General features: G+C 43.6%; 3 protein-coding genes across 3 annotated transcripts; 1 reads left to right on the top strand and 2 right to left on the bottom strand.

The window, feature by feature from the left end:
* Positions 1 to 92: 92 nt before the first annotated feature.
* Positions 93 to 10906, bottom strand: LOC125306465 (vesicle-associated membrane protein 2-like). Its single transcript, XM_048261865.1, has 5 exons — positions 10083 to 10906; positions 9004 to 9112; positions 6094 to 6252; positions 3349 to 3400; positions 93 to 2130 (listed from the first exon to the last, which is right to left on the bottom strand). Coding segments are annotated over exons 1-5 (339 nt in total). The 5' UTR covers positions 10085 to 10906; the 3' UTR covers positions 93 to 2113.
* A 3319-nt stretch (positions 10907 to 14225) lies between these two features.
* Positions 14226 to 18145, bottom strand: rpl18 (ribosomal protein L18). Its single transcript, XM_048260777.1, has 7 exons — positions 18071 to 18145; positions 17212 to 17298; positions 16778 to 16885; positions 16471 to 16569; positions 15704 to 15827; positions 14533 to 14602; positions 14226 to 14362 (listed from the first exon to the last, which is right to left on the bottom strand). The coding sequence occupies exons 1-7, from the start codon at positions 18071 to 18073 to the stop codon at positions 14287 to 14289; spliced, it is 567 nt and encodes a 188-aa protein (XP_048116734.1). The 5' UTR covers positions 18074 to 18145; the 3' UTR covers positions 14226 to 14286.
* A 61-nt stretch (positions 18146 to 18206) lies between these two features.
* On the top strand, positions 18207 to 19888 carry odr4 (odr-4 GPCR localization factor homolog). The gene has a single exon (XM_048261071.1). The coding sequence runs from the start codon at positions 18293 to 18295 to the stop codon at positions 19649 to 19651; it is 1359 nt and encodes a 452-aa protein (XP_048117028.1). The 5' UTR covers positions 18207 to 18292; the 3' UTR covers positions 19652 to 19888.
* The last annotated feature ends 624 nt before the right edge of the window (positions 19889 to 20512 follow it).

Genomic DNA, 20512 nt, shown 5'->3' with positions numbered 1-20512 from the left:
GGGACTGTGCTTTTTGTTGAAATGGCCTTCTAATATGCCAAATGATAGCCTGCTACAGTATGTTACCATCAAAATGAAAACAAACAATTCAATTTCATGTTGATGATTTATTTATTGGCATTAGCAAAAGTGTTAAACAAGTCAACATGCATTGGCACTTGTCCTGGGTAGGAAGGCCATTACCTAATGTGTTTATCAATTCACTGTTTAAATCCTGGAGCCGCAATCTGAACTGAGTCAGTCATATACGAAATTCAAACACAGACTTCTATTAATGTTTACAAAGGAAACATTTCACACCAGAACCAAACCCCAAACAAAATACAAAAATAAAAATAAAAAACACATTTGTATCCCTAAAGTTAACATTTGTATCCCTAGTTCTGGCATCTGCCTAACACACAGTATAAATATGTTTTTTCCCCCTCACTCTTCTCAGTAGCATTTTAGACATTCTGGTTTTAAATTAAGTTATGACAAAATTTGGCAGCTTGAATGGCTTCACAAGATTGTACAGAAAATACTTATGGCAGAGAACAGTTTTAAAATTATATAACAGGCAGTCAAGAGTTTGAAGACAGGCCACCGGATAGTGGAGAAATCGGTGCACACGGACTCGCACGCCGTTGGGGAAAACATGTAGCGCACAGGTAAGCACGCAATCTGCTCTGTCTGCTGTGCAAACGTCACCTGCTGCACAGGTGTACTCCTAGAGCCTAGAGAAAGCTGTAAGTGTGACTGTGCGCATTCATTCCGGCGGTGTACGTGTGTAGAAGGAGCGTGTTCATCTTTGTGTCGTCTCCATTAGAAAATGCAGCACATTTTTTTGCCCTGTGCTATTCATTATTTAACTAGTCTTTAACTGGCGTTGGCAGTTTGCTCGTAACTGGGAGAAACATCAGACTTCAGGAATATTTAAATTTGGTAGTGTAGGCAGTACCCTCCCTGGAGCAGTTAAGCTGGTAGGAATGTAGATCTGTACATTAGTACAGAATAGTGTGTAACTGTGTGTGCGTTTGTGTCAGTTTGGATGAAATTGTCAACCCTGTATCTGTGTGCCTTGATCTAAACACTTGCAAAGTAAAATTGTAAAAAGAAATGACAGTGACCTGGAACTCATCTCTTGTCATGTGCTATTGTAATTCTTGTATCTGTCTTTCTTCCATGCGGTTCTTTTCTGTCCTCTCACACCCCTTTTCTGTCTCCAACTCTCTACTGTCTTTCTCTCGGAAGAGAACGGAGTGTGAGGAAAAAGGAAGGAGGAGAGGAGAGTAGAGAAGAGGAGAGAAAAGAACGGAAGCACTGAGCGGACAAACACTAAAAAGACGAATAATCAGGAGAAATCAGCTACTAGCTACAAAGGTTTGGATCACAGGTTACAGGACAGACACACACATGTACACTAAAGGGATTCTCATTCTCCTTGCGTATCAGGGTTAAGTAGAAGCAGAGTATTATTAGTAGTAGCATAGGGACAGGAGGCTGGAGAGAATTGGGAAGGGTGTTGGCTTTGCTATTAGGATGTCAGGATCTGTTTACAAATGTAAATCTTGCTGTCCAGCAAAAGCAGACCGACAGTCTTTATCTGTAACCTGCTGGAGGAAGGACTAGAGTAGTCATTGCTTCTCCTCAAACAGATTCATTTTCACACTCTTTCACACTCACACTCACACTCTCGCACGCACACTCACACACTCTTCCCCACCACCATTTTCCCCCCACACTGTTAAAAATATTTTTTCTCCTTTCTCCGTAAATCAGTCTCTCTCCAGTTCCCCTCTCCTTTTTAATGCCCACGTGGTTCCCTCCTCCCTCTCTCTTCATCACCCCTCTTCTCACTTCATCTCTCACTTCCACCCTTCCTCTTTCTCTCTCTATTTCTCTCTTTCTGTTTAGCTCCCTCCTGTGCAGAGTGTTTGAATAATGGATGAGCGTTAGAGAAGGGTCACAGAGAGAGAGAGAGATGGAGCGAGGGAGGGAGGGAGGAATAGAAGAGGAGGAGAGAAAAGGGGGAGGGAGGAAGGGAATGGTGTTTTTGCTGTGGTGTTTGTTTTTCTTCACTCTCACAAGTCATCCTTTCATTCTGCACACCACCACCACCGTAAGATTTGGCTCAAGAGAAGAAGTGCACTGTTAAAGAGAAAGAAAGATAAGAAGAAGGAAGGGAAAGAGATAGAGACAAACAGAGGGAGAATTAAGCATTAGAGAGATCCCATAAAACAAACAAGCAGACAGACGCCTGTTGTTCAGTTGTTCATCATGCACTCTACAGCTCAACGCCCTCCTCTTGCGTTTGAGCAGCGTAAACCACAGTGCTGTTTGTCTGATGTCTTCATCACCTATTGTATTTCAGCAGCGCAAACCACAGTGCTGTTTGTCTGATGTCTTCATCACCTATTGTATTTCAGCAGCGCAAACCACAGTGCTGTTTGTCTGATGTCTTCATCCCTATGCTTGGAGCAGCGTAAAACCACAGTGCTGTTGGTCTGATGTCTCTTCATCACCTATTGTATTTCAGGCAGCTAAACCACAGTGCTGCTGTTTGTCTGATGTCTTCATCACCTATTGTATTTCAGCAGCGCAAACCACAGTGCTGTTTGTCTGATGTCTTCATCACCTATTGTATTTCAGCAGCGCAAACCACAGTGCTGTTTGTCTGATGTCTTCATCACCTATTGTATTTCAGCAGCGCAAACCACAGTGCTGTTTGTCTGATGTCTTCATCACCTATTGTATTTCAGCAGCGCAAACCACAGTGCTGTTTGTCTGATGTCTTCATCACCTATTGTATTTCAGCAGCGCAAACCAGACAAAACAGAGGAGAATTAAGCATTAGAAGTCCCATAAAACAAACAAGCAGCAGCAAACCACAGTGCTGTTTGTCTGTGGGGCTGCTGCGCTCAATGCTGCCCAGGACAGATGAATAATTGACCGGGCCAGGGCAGTGCCTGCTGCATTATTGACATGGTGAGGGGTGAGACTGGCTGCTCACATGGGCCAGGCTGCACGTCACGGGCTGCTGCTGCCGCCCTCTCATACACACTCACAATTAAACACTTAGGGCTGTGGGTTTGGTACTGATAGGGACAGAACATTTGTGTGGATACTAACAGTATGTGGAAAAAGGCATGCCTTTTATCTATTAGTAAATACACTATATTTTAGAACATTATGTATATTAGTATACTTACTAGTATACTTATTGGTAGGTATACTAACATATGTCCGCCTATATCTGTCTATCTATATGTCTGTCTCTCTGTATGTATCTGTATGTGTATCTATCTATCATCTATCAGTTTTTAGTTCAGTGTAAAATGTATGTTTGAAATGTTGGGTCCCACTCACTGCAGATGATTCCAACCAGGATGACTCCAATGACTCCCATGATTATCATCATCTAGAAGACAAAAAGCAATGTGTTAAGTGCAAGTCAGCTCTCTCTCCCTTGCACTCTCACTCACTCACACACACACACACAGAGAGAGAGAGAGAGAGAGTGATGGACTGAGAAGAATGATGGAGTGAGTACTTGAGCTGCATTAAGAGTAGAAACTGCATAGTCAGCAAAAGGTAAGAGACGGAGCTGGACCATCAGAGGCTGATGGATTCTCTGCCTGTCAGCGCAGTTGGTGGATTTAATCCCGTTGGCGTCAAAGATGTGCCAGGTTTTACCCGTCCCTCTGTCTTTCTCCACTTCATTCAAAACAAGAGACCAAGAAGTGATCGGTCAGGGCAAACGTGTGAATCACTTCCTGCATGTCCAGGAGACCTGATACAGCACAATCTCAGGTGAAACAGCACAGACACAATGTGCAGGGTCTCAGGCGAAACAGCCGAGCCAGTTTAGTGAGAATAGCACAGAAATGACATGCCCAACACTGGCATTATGAATGAATAGCATAAAAAAGAGGCTAACATCTCACATGTGTCAACTGTTCTTGTTCATTTGAATTTGTTAACCTGGCTGCACCAGAAATGTTCAGATGATTCAATACTGGTAATAATATGGCCTCAGACAAACATATTGTTAAATCCTTTGCAGACTTGGGACCAGTTCCATTGCTGTTAGAGCCATTTTTCTCCTGATAATCTGCATGTATGTGAAACGGAATGAGGATGTTGTTAAGTAACCGATCCTCATAATGATCTAAAAAGCAGGGCATTTAATCTCTTTAATGGGATACAAAGCTTCCCTGTGGTGTTACATACTAATAACAGTCTTTGAAGCACCCATTTTAAACACGTGTCTACAGCTTTCCCCCTGAAGTGGCTTACGCTGCGAAACACTGCATAACAATTCGCTCCTATAGAGGACTCTTATCACATGTCCATTTGCTACGCTTCACTGCCATCGCGCTCGTCCCAAAGAACACCTGTATGGATAGGGCCTTCAACTGCTATCTATTGGACTGGAATTAGGGTCACACAACGCAGTGCTGCTGTTGTCCCCCCCCCCCTTCCATCTGCAGTAGAAGCCACACTGTTAAAGAATGAATAAAGTCATTAACACTGCTCTGTGCTCACTAACACAGAGTCATTAACACTGCTCTGTGCTCACTAACACAGAGAGTCATTACAGTTTTTTTCTGAATGCTTAAACACATTTTTTGTAACTATGGCTTTTTTTGCAAAACTATACACACAAATGGCAAAACCACTCACTGAGTTCGCAAAACTAAAAGCACAAACACTGCTTTGCACTCAGTTTGCAATTTTGTAACACACACTTTGCACAACTGTAGGCACAATGGCTATTATTTACACTATTTTGCCAACTCTCTGGCACACTTTCTCATGTGAAAACTGTTTTAGATAATTAGTTCACTTTGCAATCAGCCTAAGCACTATAAATAAGCCACAGGTAATGTACAATGGGTAATGATGGAGTGAGCAGGAAGAGTGAGAAGAGAAAAAAAACAGACAAAAAAACAGTCTACATGTGGGGATATTGTCATGTCAGGCCTGGATCGTCATTCCAGAATATATTTTTCCGGTGCCTTGGACTAGGACATTGCATGTGATGTAGACAGAATTTTGAGAGAGACGAATCCGATGTAGACTGATTTGTTTTGTCTCAGTGAAATGCTATTTTGTGTTTTGACTTGGAAAAACACACTTGTGTTTGTTTTGATGTGTGTAAATAAACACTAATACTTGAAGTTGGGATCCCTGTATGTTTACAGAACTATGACAAAAGTATGACCTCAAACTGACATAGTCTACCTTGTGCACAGAGAAAGCAAAAGCCAGATGTGTTTTTTATTCATACCATCAGTGTGTTGTTGGCACATTGTGTGCTTACTATTGTGATGGCTTGTGTTTACTGTTAGATACGAAAACACCATTTTTACGAAGGTGTGAAGAGTTAAGCAAGGTGTGTTAGCTTTTGCAAGAGAAATACAATGTTTTGCTGATTGGGTGAGAGGTTTTGCCATTTGTGTGTAGAGTTTTGCAAAAAAAGCCATAGTTACAAAAAATGTGCTTAAGCAATCAGAAAAAACTGTAACACTGCTCTGTGCTCCCTAACACAGAGTCATTAGCACTGCTCTGTGCTCACCAACACAGTCATTAACACTGCTCTGTGCTCACTAACACAGAGTCATTAACACTGCTCTGTGCTCACTAACACATAGTCATTAACACTGTGCTCACTAACACAGTCATTAACACTGCTCTGTGCTCACTAACACATACAGAGAGCCTTCCATCACATTAGCGTCTGTCTGCTTGAGTGGCCTTATACATGCTATCTATACTGGAAACACATACAGTATACTCTCTCTCTGTCTCTAACACACACACAGACATACTTTCTACACACACACACACACACAGACATACTGTGCACTGAAATACTGCCATATAAACCTTACACTGCCATACAAACCTTACATCTCACATACAGACACACAGCATCACCTTCCTAGTGCCACACAAACCTTATGTGTGTACATGTACACACACACACTTACACTATCACCTTGCTAGTCCCGCACACACACACACACACACACACACACTACTGTGCTCCAACTCTTTTTTTCCCCTGTGTGACTCGCTCGCGCCCATCTGTTCGCCTGTTCTGCTCACCTTGCAGTTCTTCCACCAGTACTTGTTCTTGAGCTTGGCAGCGCAGCTCTCGAACTGTGAGGCGCCGGCCTGGAGTGCGTCCGCCCGGTCGTCCAGCTCCGACAGCTTCTGGTCCCGCTCCAGCACCTTGTCCACATTCACACGCATGATGTCCACCACCTGAGGGGCACACACGCCAGAGGTGAGGCCGGGGCAGATAGAGCAGGAGAGAGGACAGAGGGACGTGTTTCAGAGAGGTAAGAGCAGAAAGGGTCGATTTTGGTGGGGTAAGGGGACACAGAGGAGTGAGAGTGGAGAGAGGGGATGTGTAAGAATACCTAGAGGTGGAAACCCTGGAGACTTTAAGTCCAGGGACATATGGAGATGCGTTTCTTGGTGTTTTATGCCTTTATGAACGTTGTCTTCAAGGCAGCGCTGCCTGGAAGGCACTAGGGTTAGGCATGGGTTAATGTTAGGGTTAGGGTTAGGGTTGGGGTTAGGTTTAGGATTAGGTGCCTTTAAGTCAGCGATGGCAGCGCTGCCTGGAAGACGACGTTGGGGGCATAAAACACCATCTCCTGCGTGCCGACTCATCCAGAGACAGAGACTCAGAGACTGTATTGCATCCCTACCTTCTTGGGGTATACATAAGACTAGCACAACCACTGTTAGTCAGAATTTTTAGAGAACCTTGCTTGTTCACTTGTGACAGTTAACCTTTTCACTTGTATGCTAATAAAACTGGACGATCTGCGATAGATTGGACAAAGAAAGTCCACTCTAGTTCGTTTTTGTCCTGTTCTTGGTTGGATTTTTTATCCTTTTCCTGTTCTTCTGACTCACTGCTTCACGGCTGCTGAAGTTTGATCAGGAGTAACCTGCCCTTTCCCAGAAGGTGAGTCCTATCCGTATCTGAGGCAAAACTAGAAACGACTATACTATGTGTTGACTATAAGGAGTGGATTGCTTGTGAATGTCTCCTCACACTATAAGGCATTGTGGGGTACGGAAAATACCTTTCCTCTCTCTCTCTCTGCCCATCTATAAAGTGTTGACACCGAGTCACAAGCACAACCTTCCTATCAAAAGGCGAATAAAACAAAAACTGAATACACCCAAATCATGTACAAATGGGGTGGCAGATTTCAGGGTGCCACGTATAAACTGTGAAGAACCCAAAGCCTACACAAAGTCAACTCTAGGGAGAGGAGCGGCTGTGCAAGCCTCCTCCTGGTGCAGTTGAGAACACCAATATGGCAATTGTCTATACATATCCCGCCCCTTACGCAGCAAAAAAGTCGACATGTGAATACATTGTGCCAATCGTGGTGTGTTGCGAATACATCATGCCAATCATGTGTTGTGATCTCGCCGCTGGAGCAAGGTTGGTGTCGTGAAGCCTTGTGCACGCGCAGTTCTGCCGAAATAGGTGCCCGATAAATGCCCAAAAAGCGTTACAATATGGCCACCAAGTGGAGGGACTTGCCTAAAAGGACTTTGCAAATCGCAAAGTGAAGGCGGTCAAAGCATATACAGACATGAGCAATCTCCACAATAAGCACTGCCTACGGGGATGCAGAGATCTGGACAGGACATAGTGAGGAGACGAGAGGGGAAAAGCAGATTCAGATTGGTTAGTGGAGATGGGTAGTTTTAAGAGTGGGGTACATCAGATTTTATAAGAGGAGCATATTTTGGAGAGGGTTGGGGTAAATTCAAGGGTGATTACAGGAGGGAGAAATGTAGGAGATTCAGGGGAAAGGAAGCGGGTGGGTTTAGGGGAAAGAGGCAGATTTGTGAGTTGACCGTAGGGATGATTCAGAGATGTGAGAGATTTTTGAGATTAGAGAAATGTTCGTGTGTGCATCATGATTGAGTGAGAGGTGAGAGGGTGATGTTAAAGGGAAACTTGGCAGGATTTCCCCCTCTGCTGGAGAAATTGCGCATTATGCTATTTCAAACTGTGGGAAAAGGTAACGATAAAGCACATAGATTTGTTTACAAGCTAGTGAACGGTTAGCATAAGTTTAGCAGAACTATGTGGATGTTACAAGGTAAGAAACACGATTTAAAACGAGTTTCTTGTTTCTCACGTCTCTTTCCGGGACGGTAGTCTCAATGTTGCAAGGTTGGTTTTCCGCCTGGGGACTAGGCGAAAGGGGAAAGTCACCATTTTCACCGGAACAGGTCATTTAACCATCCAAATGATTTCTAAACGGGTTTATTACGTTGAAATAGTTGCCAAGTCCCCCTTTAAGACTAGGAGAGCTGATGTACATGTGTCTCATCTTTGAGTGATATAGAACCAGTTATGCAAGAGGAATGGTGTGGGTGGAGACAGGGAGAAGAGGAGGGTGCAGGGTGAGAAGAACAGAGAAGGAGGGAGATGACAGCAGCAAAGAGTGTGGACATGAATATATCAAACATGCACAAAAAATACACTGAGATGGGAGCTGTGGAGGTGAAACAGCCCCCCACACACACACACACACACATATACAGACTAAATCAGCCCAGAGACACTGAACGGGTTTCTACACTTGAGAGTCAGGAGGAGAAAGTCTTCGGCGAGTCTGTATGTTGTGAGCAATTGCTCTGGTAACACACTGCTCTGCTGTGATGTCTCCTGTTCAAAGAGGACTCCAGGAGGGAGGTTTTCTCCACACACACAGCTCTTTCTAGCTGACCTCATTAGCGGTTCCCTTGCAGACATGCTCAGCTCATACAGGCTTGGTGTGTGCTCAGATCACACACGCATTCTGCTCATTAAGAAGACTTAATGAAGAAGATTCTAATAAGTAGAATTATGTTCATTCATCCACACCGATATAACCCAACGCAACTCCCCTTACTCATGTATGTAGCCCAGATACACTTGCATTTACACACACACACACACACACACACAGCTGCATGCTCCATCCATCTCACCTCGTCCACTTGTTTCTGTGTATGCATTAGTCTCCGGTTGCTGGTGGTGTTGGGGGGAGGTTCGGGAGCTCCATCGGCGCCAGGGGCAGCAGCAGCATCAGGGGCAGACCTGCACGAATGGTGGCGACCGGCGCGCACAATTAAGACAGCACCATTTCACCTTGGAAGGCGCTGGGGATTTGAATGGTATTTTGCTTTGCAGTGGTCTCTGTCATTTTGAGGCACAGTGGCGCCATTTCAAAGCAATGCGTTCTTGTGCCATTGGCGATCCAAACAGAGTGTGATTTTTTTTATTACACTCTCAAGCTGTACATAATCTGTCCCCCAAAGCATTCCTTCTAGACCATCAGTCCGTTCTGATGTGGCTCTGGTACAGATCTCGGCAATTGTCAAATGTGAGTAGCTGACCATAACACAAGTAGTAAGGATATCAGCACAGAAGAATAAACTAATGGCATAGACTGTGCGTTAATGCAAATCAACATTGTTATAGTAGGCCTGCGACTTTTCAGAGCCGGATTGACGATTGTCGAAGAGTAATCTATAATTAAATTTGCTTTAGGTTTCCTAATCCTTAATTCTAACACTATGTCATAAGGAACTGGGTATTTTAATTTGATTAATTTGGTATGAAGAAAGCAATCATTATATTGGGAGTGATATTTGTATTGAAAGAGACTTTCAGAGAAAGAGATCATTTCTAATGCTGAGAATGCAGATGAAAAAGCTTCGCAACTCCCTGAGGGGTGTTCCGTGTATCAATAGGCTACCCCGTAAAGCTGTCACTAGGTGCCATACAGCAAATGGGCTCTATCGCAATTCACATGGAAATATGGATCTGTCGTAGCCTACAATAAATGATATAACACCATGTTAATTTTACCATCAAACTATAATAGATTAGTGAGAAAACCCTAACGTATAATGGCCATCACAACACGACTGTCAGTAGCCTAAATCGCCTTAACTTAAAGATAATAATACAAAAACCCTGAATAAAATAAAAAATAAAACGTAATGACAATAACATTGATTAACCAGTTGTGTTTGAATAATAAAAAGAAAGTCAAACTACTTACATTTTAGGCTGAGTTTAATGTGACCGCTTTAGTGATGGCGAGATCAACGCTGGAAGCAGGCGGAAGATACAGTAGATGGGGGAAGGGTCTGAGTAGGGTTGGCTACTATATAATATAATAATGATAAGGGTAAAACAGGTTTCCCAAAGGGCATGGACCGAACTAGTGGGTCTATTGTCCGATGACAACAGAAATTCAAGAGATAAGAAAACAAGTGTGTGGGTTCAGTTTAAATCTATTTATGCGTTGATTTGTCTCAACGCAGAGCTTTTGCCTGTCGAGTCTTCGGTGGAGTGCCGCATAACCAAAGCACGCGTATAGGGCAGTAATTCAACCACACTGGAAGAGCGTAAGGGGGTGTGCCTATAGCCTTGGCTACTGCATACTGACCTATATAGAGGGGGTAAGACTCCAGTTGTCTTCAGGTGTTAGGCCAGGCTAATCCCTGAAACTGGCAGTTTAAAATAAATCCAAAACGTGCCAGAGAATATCAATTAAGTCAATCAGTATCGCAACAGCCGCAAAATGCTTTTTTCAGAAAGAACCGTTTCAATCTAAATATTCCGTCTGATAAAAACCTGCTAACAAGCCATTTTTACGATTTCCCCCGCAACTAGGCTACATTCGTCCATGGACGTGTCTGCTACTGCCTGTGTGACCGTTTTCTTTAGCGCGTAGTGATGTGGTGCTTTTAGATTTCGCTCACAGCGAAAGCTTTCCACCCCCTCACCAGCTACACACAGCGACGATACTGCAGTATAGATTGAGTTGATAGTGCTGAGTCGTCCTTTTTGCTCCCGCGAATTTTAAAGGACACCAAGGCAACTGCTGATTTGGCATTCACTTCGGACAAGCCCGTGGTGGTTGCATCGTAACATAACACTAGAGTCGGTTGCTATGGTAACGTGTCTGGGTACCACAGGAACATTAAGAGCCCATTTCCCATTTTTTTGCAGTGGGGTTTATGCATATGCAGCTTTATGCATACATGCCAACTCAGAAGGGCTGAGCAGGTCAAAATATATTGATAGATACTTTATTCATCCCCATGGGGAAATTCAAATGCTAGGTCCACTTTCAGATTTGTTGCAAATAGCTACATGTGGCCTTGGAAAGGTCTGCGCTCCATCATCATAGTGCATGTGCAGATGCATTTGCATCATCATTTCAAATTGATGCAAATGTTTCTAAGTGGAAGATAGGGGTCTATAGAACAATTTTGGTTTGAGGGCCAAGCAAGCTGATCAAGAAATTACTCTCCAATTAGAGCTTGCATTTCCCATTTAAATTAATGTTTTTTTTTAGGATTTATGCCAAAGGGTTTACAATCAGTACATTTTTGTCTCTAAATAATGAAGGGCAAACTGATTCTACCACAGCAATCATATTTCCTGAAATGACATGAGGCATGTCCCACCTTCTCATTATTATGCAGCCCATAGCAATACATTGGCTGTTGGCAAATTATGGCTGACAACAATACCATATATTTTCTAAAAGCTTATACAATCAACATTCAAAGTAAAAACATTTTAACATGTCCCATCCACTATTATTTTTAAAGCCCATGTACATTATGCTAAGGGGAAAAAAGAATACATAAAAAAACAGTTGAGAGGTCCCACTCACAGGCCCAAAGGTATTGGCTGTGTACACCCTTATTGATAATGCCCAATGCAATATACAGTACATTGGTAGCAAAGTGATGGGGAGGGTGGGACATGTCTAAACTTATTTCATGATATGCTGAGGGAATATGCTTTCAGAAAAGGTATGGTTTAGGGGACCCGTCATTCCCCCTCTCTATCAATCTCGCATAAAATCGACGATAGTCTCACTCCAGACTAAGGGTGTTTCATCATATGACAGCAACAACTAGATGTACTGCAGAGCGGTACAAAATATGACCGCCGCCCAGTCCAGCACATTTTTTCCACAAAAATAAATCACGCTGAAAGGCCTATATGATTCTAACTGTCTCACTAAATTGCATTATCCACACTCAATTCTCACTGGTTTCTGCTAGACAACAAGTACCAAAACATGATTAGTTCATAGATTTCACATGTAAAATTCATTTTATACAACCCCACCCCATCTTGCCTGTTCACAATTCTGAGAAATTCTTGAATTGTGTGCATGTGTGCGTGTACAAGTTTATGTTTATGTGTGTGGGTGTGTGTGTGTGCGTGCTTACCGGCGTATGTGTGTTTGTGCATGTGCATGCATGCATACATATGTCTACTGTGTGAGTATGTGTCATACGTATGATTACTGTGAATGTATGTGTGTGCGTGTGTATCTGTTTATGCACATGTGTGCTCATGGAATGGGTTAACATGACCCCTGGAGGCAAACATACGGAAAAAATTGGTCATCCTAGGCCCTACGGTTCTCAAGATATTCACAGAAAACTGTGTCTGCCCTACCCTCCTTTCGGGGGTCCAGTACAGCGGGGGCTACAGATCAAAAACGAAAACCGATGGTTCCATGCTATCCATGTGGGGTTACATGCCCACCAAGTTTAAATGAACCCCGGTCTTTCAGTGTCCCGAATCCTTGTTGGTGTACGGTCACTAAATGTACACATCAATTATTTTATTGTAAGGCCCCCCCATGAACGAAAGTTCACAAAACTTGGCATGCATTCGGAGGGTGTCATAATGATACTACACTTTCAATTTCGTGCAGTTTTGACCATGTCAGCAAGAGATTTTGTGGTGAAAACACCTAATTTTTTGCTTTTTAATTTTTAACTAGGTGTCGCTATACATGAAATAAGTGGTAATGGGATGGGTTGACATGTCCCCTTAAGACCAACATACAAAAAAAAAGGTGGACCTCCTCGGCCCTACGGTCCTCGAGATATTCACAGAAAACCGTCTCCGGCCACCTACAGGCCAGTTGGTGTATAGTAACAAATTAATTTATTGTGTGGCTCCCCATGAACGGAATTCGACAAAACTTGGCGTGCATTCAGAGGGTGTCGTAATGATCCTACACTTCCAATTTCGTGCAGTTTTGACTATGTTAGGTCACAGATACCTGCGATTACAACACCTCATTTTTTACTTTTTTTTGTGTTTAACTAGGTGGCTATACATGAAATGAGTGGTTATGGAATGGGTTGACATGGCCCCTGAGATCAACATACAAAAAAAAAAAAAAAAAAAGTCCTCCTAAACCTTACGGTTCTCGAGATATTCACAGAAAACTGTGCCTGCCCTACCCTCCTTTCGGGGGTGCAGTCCAGTGGGGGGCTACAGATCAAAACGAAAACCGATGGTTCCATGCTATCCATATGGGGTTACATGCCCACCAAGTTTAGATCTACCCGGTCTTTCATTGTCCCTGGAATCCTTGTTGGTGTAATGTACTAAATGTACACATCAATTATTTTATTGTAAGGCCCCATGAACGAAAGTTCACAAAACTTGGCATGCATTCGGAGGGTGTCATAATGATACTACACTTTCAATTTCGGGTAGTTTTGACCATGTCCACCTAATTTTTTGCTTTTAATTTTAACATACAAAAAATAAGGTGGACCTCCCCTTAAGACCCCACGTCCTACGGTCCTAGATATTCACAGAAAACCGCCTCCGCCACCTACAGGCCAGTTGGTGTATAGTAACAAATTAATTTATTGTGTGGCTCCCCATGAACGGAATTCGACAAAACTTGGCATGCATTCAGAGGGTGTCGAATGATCCTACACTTCCAATTTCGCAGTTTTGACTATGTTACGTCACAGATACCTGCGACATAACACCTCATTTTTACTTTTTTGTGTTTAACTAGGTGGCTCTATACATTAAATGAGTGGTTATGGAATGGGTCGACATGGCCCCTTTAGATCAACATACAAAAAAAAAAAAAGGTCCTCCTAAACCTTACGGTTCTCGAGATATTCACAGAAAACTGTGCCTGCCCTACCCTCCTTTCGGGGGGTGCAGTCCAGTGGGGGGGCTACAGATCAAAACGAAAAACGATGGTTCCATGCTATCCATATGGGGTTACATGCCCACCAAGTTTCGTCTACCCCGGTCTTTCATTGTCCCTGGAATCCTTGACGGAAATTTGGACATGCGCGGCGGTCATAAATATTGAACAAGCCCATGGAAGAAAGACAAACCAATGTTGTTTTTTTCATTTACCCCCAAAACTTTATTGGGATATGAGACCAAACACAAAAAAGATTGTTTTAGTTCTTGTAGCCACATCTGGGTCTGCGACCACGAGCACGCTCGAATTTCCTGCCTTTGGAGAGGATGTAGGGCCTGTGGGGAAAAGGAGAGGGGGGTGAAGAGAGAGCGGTTATGTTGGGACGCATACACCTCCATACTGATTACATAACAAGGTGGAATAAATTTGATCTGTACTAGAGCTTGTATAAACAACTGTGTAAACGTTTTAAGAAAACAAGCATTTGTCTGGAGGCCAAACTCACTTGGTGTGGCTGTGAGGAGTTCCAGGGGCTCTTCCGAAGTGCCTGTACACCTCTCTACCCTTACGGGGACCTGGGAGGACAGAACAATTGCATTTGTTAAAACACTGGACCCTGACTGCCAAAAGAGTTGATGACCACATAGATAAATAAAAACACTGAAGCTATTGATGCCTTTAGATCGGCCGGTCAGATTTTTTGTCATTTGAATAAAGATAAGGATATCCTGGATTGTGACATCTGGTTTTATTTTACAATTATCCAATTCCAAATCATTAATGGCCTGGCTAACTCCTGAATTCAGGAACAGTGCCAAAAACCTTAAGTTCTGAATATAGCACACCAATACGCACGCCTTACCAATTACACCAATTAGTATGGACAGTCAAGAAAAGCCTTTAAATGAGTGCAGAGCATTTTGCTTTAAATCTGAATTGTAAACACTAAAAAGAAACCAGACACAGAAGCTCCAACCATTAAACTGAACCATCTACAGCCCCCAACATAACCTCAGCTACTCATTTATAAATGGTAAACAATTTCAGCAGAAGTTGTGATTAACTTTGTGATGCAATTTCAACACTAAGTTGTGATGAAATGGATAGCTAGAAAGCATCATCTATATCTCAGATTGACTGTGGACTGCACCATTTCAGCAAACCACTGACCACAGTCAACGCCTTAATAGCATCTAAAGTTGATTTAAAGCATCAGTGCAGTTCTTCAACCACAGTTAAACAACAAAGAGGCATACAACTGGTGACTTGCATACAATTTTTAAAATCCCTCAATCTTCTGTCCTTATTGCTTAGTTGTGTATTTTATATTATATACTTTTAATTACTTTAATTACTTTTTCCTGGGTATCTATCTATCTACCTGATTGTTTTATAGTGCACTGTTTACTATAGAAAATTTGATTTGCCCAAGATCAGGCCCTGTACGTCACACTGTGACCATCAAGCCAGGTATATAGAAACGCCATAGGTGTTTGTTGGTGGTGGTGGTGTCTGATGCCATGGCAACCATATTTCATTGTTTCTCAAACTCTCCACTTCCCCTGTACACACTACAACCCCAACGTTTTTAAATGTACGACCCTGCAAATCCTATGCATCTAGCTTAACGTGGACAGGACCTAAGAGGCAACTGCGTCCTTTCCGCAGGTACTCACCTGAGAGCAGCACGGTGCCCTGGCCCTTGGGGGCGGCCAGAGCCAGCTGGTCAAAAGTCATGATCTTGCCACCAGCCTTCAGGATCCTGCGGCGAGCGCCATCGGTCACCCTCAGAGCACAGACCTGCGAGGAAAGAGAGGGCGTTAGGTCAGACTCAACACTGCATAGGCATATCTAAAAACCAAAAACACACAGTGGACCTCAACCGGCACTGTGCTTAAGTCTTCAAAATTAAATAATTCTTATTTTCTGTTCTATTTTACAGAAAATACTTGAGGGTGTTTGTGCAACTGATTTTATTTTAAGGGGGTCTTAAGTCAAGATTAAGGGGAAACCTTAACTTGTTTTGCGCAACCCGTTGCTTGTGAGCAAAACCCCACGCCTGGACCTGCATCAGCATGACTGCCCTGTCAATACAACGGATTCTGAGCAACAAGACCTTGCTAAACTAAGACCTCTGAGAAAACGGTCATTACAAGTGCCAACACATGCAAGATCTGCGTGTGCGCCAATTACATGTAACGCTAGCAAGATCAACCCAGCACCATCATATGCACACTTTGCTGGAGGGGCCATTTGACCAACAGTAAATACATGACCTGAGCAATAATCTAATAACCCTTTACACAAACTACCATTTTCTCAACTCTAATCCAGTAAGGGTAAAAACAAGTCCTCAATCATAGGCACTCAATTGACAGACAAGATCTCTTCTCTGATTTCAGATGCTTCTACAAAACACCAGTCTCCAGTCCCACCTCCATACCTTCAGTTTGGGGATATCATGGATCCTGATGTCATCAGTGATCGTTCCCACACAAACGGCGGTCAGGTTCTCACGGCCTGGCAGCTTCATCTGACGGATCTGAAGAAACAAACAACCCACCCGTGTCACCACACTAAAAAACTACCAGTATCTTGAGCAAATTCAACCCACAATCTTAAAATATGAGCAATCAAAACAAAAGGGCTTTTAAATAATGAGCCTGACACATTTTCATAAGTAAAAGGAAGCGGCAGTAAGCTGTGGGGCTAGGCTGAAGCAGTGATGGGTCAGACAACAGACTACTCACCAGACGGGCCAGGGAGAGGGGAGGCCTGTTGGTCTTACTCATGAAGAGTCTCCTCAGGATGACCTTGTTGAAGGGAGCATCAGTACGGCGAGCCAAGAATCTGTACAGCTACATTACATACACACAGTTAGGACTACAACACAGTCGTATTGAGAGTTCAGGCAAGAGTGTTGCTTGCCTCATACACGCACTTACAACCAGTCACACAACAATTTACTCACACACTCATGCAGTCATGGCAAAGACAAAAGTGTGCACACATAATTTACAACATGTTTCAGCCCACTAGACACACAGTAGAACAAACTATATGAACAATAGCTCCTTCAATACCACAGATGACATGGTCCCATACATGACAACGAGTGACTTTTCAAAACCATTCGAGCCAACATCAAAAATTAACATGCATAGATCCAACACAATTCACCCACCTTGACCAGGAGCCTCAGGTAAATATCCTGGCTTCTAGGCTCCTTCCTGTGAACCTTGCGGTCCTTGTTGTGCCTGATGTCAACTCCCTGCGCAAGAAAAGCAGTTCAGATTTTAAGAAATAAAATTAGATTTCATATGTCACAGAAATAAACATTGTATATCCGCTGAAACCACTTATTACACCGACCAACGTAAAACGTTAAGCACTCGAACATAGGCGGTGGGCTAACATAACGTTAACCAAAAGTGATGGCTAGTAAGCCAAGTAGTTCAGACCCACGTTAGCCAACGCTAGGCAAGCAAGACTCCATTAAACACACTCTTTCGTAACGGTAACGCTATACGCTTATAAACTGGCCACTCAAACTAAGTTTTATACGCTGTTCAGATCTACACGGATATCCCACTACCCATTCTAATACAGTTCCACCACATACTATGCTGCCAGCACACAACACGAGTTTACTTTAGCCTAGCGTTAGGTAGCATATTTAGCATGCAATTTGCAATGTAGCCGATTTATTTACGTGGGACAACTATGAGTGCCCTATCAATTTAATGTCACAGACACGGCAAAACCCTCGCACTTCCGAATGTGGAGGAAAGGCAGAACGTTTAAGCTTTTTGTCTGAATCTTTAACTTGGTAAGCCGGTGAACGCGATGGAAGAAGTAGCCTAGACTGCCGCGTAATATTCTGTCAAAATGCACAGTTTCACCATAATACGTCCTTAAATTAAACCCAAAGACACCAACACGTTCCCAACATCTTTGTTAAGCAGCAAAAATTCGTAAAATACATCAGATGGCAATGGATTTTACAATCATATAATGACGAATAGATGTATTGCAATGCCTACCATCTTGGACTCGAAGTGAAAAGGGAAAAGGAAGGGCTTCGGTCTCGCGATAAAGAATACAGCGAGATCACAGAGGCCACTTGTATCACGTGTTGTTCTAACGCTTCTGCGATTGGCCAAAGGTTTATATGCTTCCGGTGTGCTTCTAGAGATGCTAAAAACCAGCTGGGGTTTGGAATAAGTACGTGTCACTTCACAGCTGTACAGCAAAACTAATCGAAAATGGGAAGAGGTTATGTTGTTGAGGCTGTAGTGGAGAAATATTTCTCCAGTTTAGAGGCTGGCAGTGCAGCCTTTACTACTGGCTTATTAATTGGTCAGTCCTCACCCCAAAGAGACTATGTGGTACTGCCTACTAAGACACCGCAGAGAGGGACTGAAAGCAGTAGCGGCGCACTGGACGATGTTGATATCGAGTGGGTGACTGAGCATGCAAAACAGGTATCAAGAATGCTACCTGGTGGTCTGTCTGTGCTTGGTGTGTTCATGATCGTTCTTCCAGAGCTGTCTAAAGAAGCCATGAATACCCTGCGAAAGTTAGTTTTCGCAGTTGACAAGTACTTAACTAAAGGAACGCTTTGGGATGGCACAGATGAAGATGTCACGGAGAGGGTCGCCCTTCAGATCTGCTCCAAAACCCGTAAAGTCGTTTGCAAAACGTTCGATGTGAAAGATCCAAAGAGCTCAGCTAAACCAGCAGATTGGAAGTACCAGAGTGGCGTGTCTTCCAGCTGGCCAGTAGTGACATGCTCCGTTAGACTGGACCTTCGTCTCCCAGTATTGGACAGGTCTTCAGAGGAAAAGCACAAGAGTATTAAGGAAGGACTCCAGCGGTGGGCCAAGCGAATCATAGCCAGCACCTGTCTCATCAATGGCAAAGTCATGGCCCCTGAGGCAGAGCTGGTGGCTGGACAGAAGAGAAACCCTAAACTCGGCCAGCAGAAATTCCAGGCGCAAGTCCTCCTCCCTCCTATGGAGACCCAGTTGGAGTCGAGCGTGTGTGTGGCAGCCCAGCCCAGTCCCTCTGTGGTGATCAGAGGCCAGGTGTCCTGCAGGGCCTACGTCCACTCCAATAAGCCAAAAGCCGGCCAGGCCATGGAGGCCATTAAGAGGGACATCGTGAACACTGTGTCCTGTCGGGTGGACATGCTCTTCGACGACCTCTACATGGATCAGGCCGAAGACCGAGGGGCTGCAGAGGGACAGCAGTGTTTGCCCCTCAGAGTGTTTGCCCCTGTGCCCGAGGCAGGTTTCTGTGTGTGCGACTACATGTTTCCCGACGAGAGTGTGGCCGAGGTGGCCGAGCACCTCCAGGAGATGCTGGACTGCAGCGTCACGGAGGAGAGCATCTGCTCTGGCCTGGAGGTCAGTCACGTAGAGCCCTCCACACCAGCACCAGCACCCGCACCCACACACGGCACAGGCATCCACCAGGAGGATACGCCTCCACACCTACAGACGGAGGCCCCTAAAGACGTCCCCAAAAAACAGAAGAACTTTGGCTACTTTGTCGGGGTGGTCGTGGCTGGCGGAGTAGCAGTCTTGGCAGCTGTGACCTCCCTGCTTTATCTTGGAGAATAACCATGTGATGGGACTCATAGACATGTGCTTCGAGGACACATGGCCAATGGAATGACACAGAATCATTAAAATCAATTTGGATTTAGTTAATTCAAGATTCAAAGTTGGTTACACTTTCAGTTCTGTTTATGTCATGCCTACTCTGTTGAGGTCTAATATGAACTGTGCTCGTTTTGTGTTGCTGCTGTGGGACTTAGTAATGTAGGGTAAGAAATTAAATAAATGAATTTGTATTTCTGTGTGCCTCCCACTTACCCACTTGTTTTTAAAATCTCTGGGCAGTCTCTCTTGAGCTTATACTTATGATATAAAACTGTATGTGACTGAAAGAACAGAGCAGAGGTGAAGTGTCTATGGATGGGGTTAATCAAAGTCCAAGTTCAGCTGATAATGGGGTTAATCAAAGTCATACAGGTAAAAAATCTATGACTTGTGAGTTTATTGACCTTTATTAAATTTAACAAAGCACTCTGACATCTCAATACACTAGCACACAAACAGCAAACATGGTCACTTATACAGGAAATATATTATCTGGGATTTGTAAAGTACAATTCAACTTTGATTGTGGGCAGCCTTAAAGGAGAATTCCGGTGTGATATTGACCTAAAGTGTATTGAAACATGATACTGAGTGTGAACGTATGTCTCATAGCCCATCTCGGCTTGTCCCCTGCACTCCAAAATCTGGCTAGTTAGCCGATGCTACCAACAGCTTTTTCAATAGTGGTGCTTCGGCATCGGGCTAACCATGCAAATAAATCACTGTTTTACATCCATTTCTGAGGCTCAATGTATCTCCACACTTCATTGGTAGACTTCCGAGGGCCCTGACATTTAAAACGAGACATTGAGAACTTTG

Source organism: Alosa alosa, chromosome 13 (assembly GCF_017589495.1).
Source record: "Alosa alosa isolate M-15738 ecotype Scorff River chromosome 13, AALO_Geno_1.1, whole genome shotgun sequence".
Lineage (NCBI taxonomy): Eukaryota > Metazoa > Chordata > Actinopteri > Clupeiformes > Clupeidae > Alosa > Alosa alosa.
The sequence above is the reverse complement of the archived record's forward strand: the minus strand, read 5'-3'. Positions and strand labels throughout refer to the sequence as shown.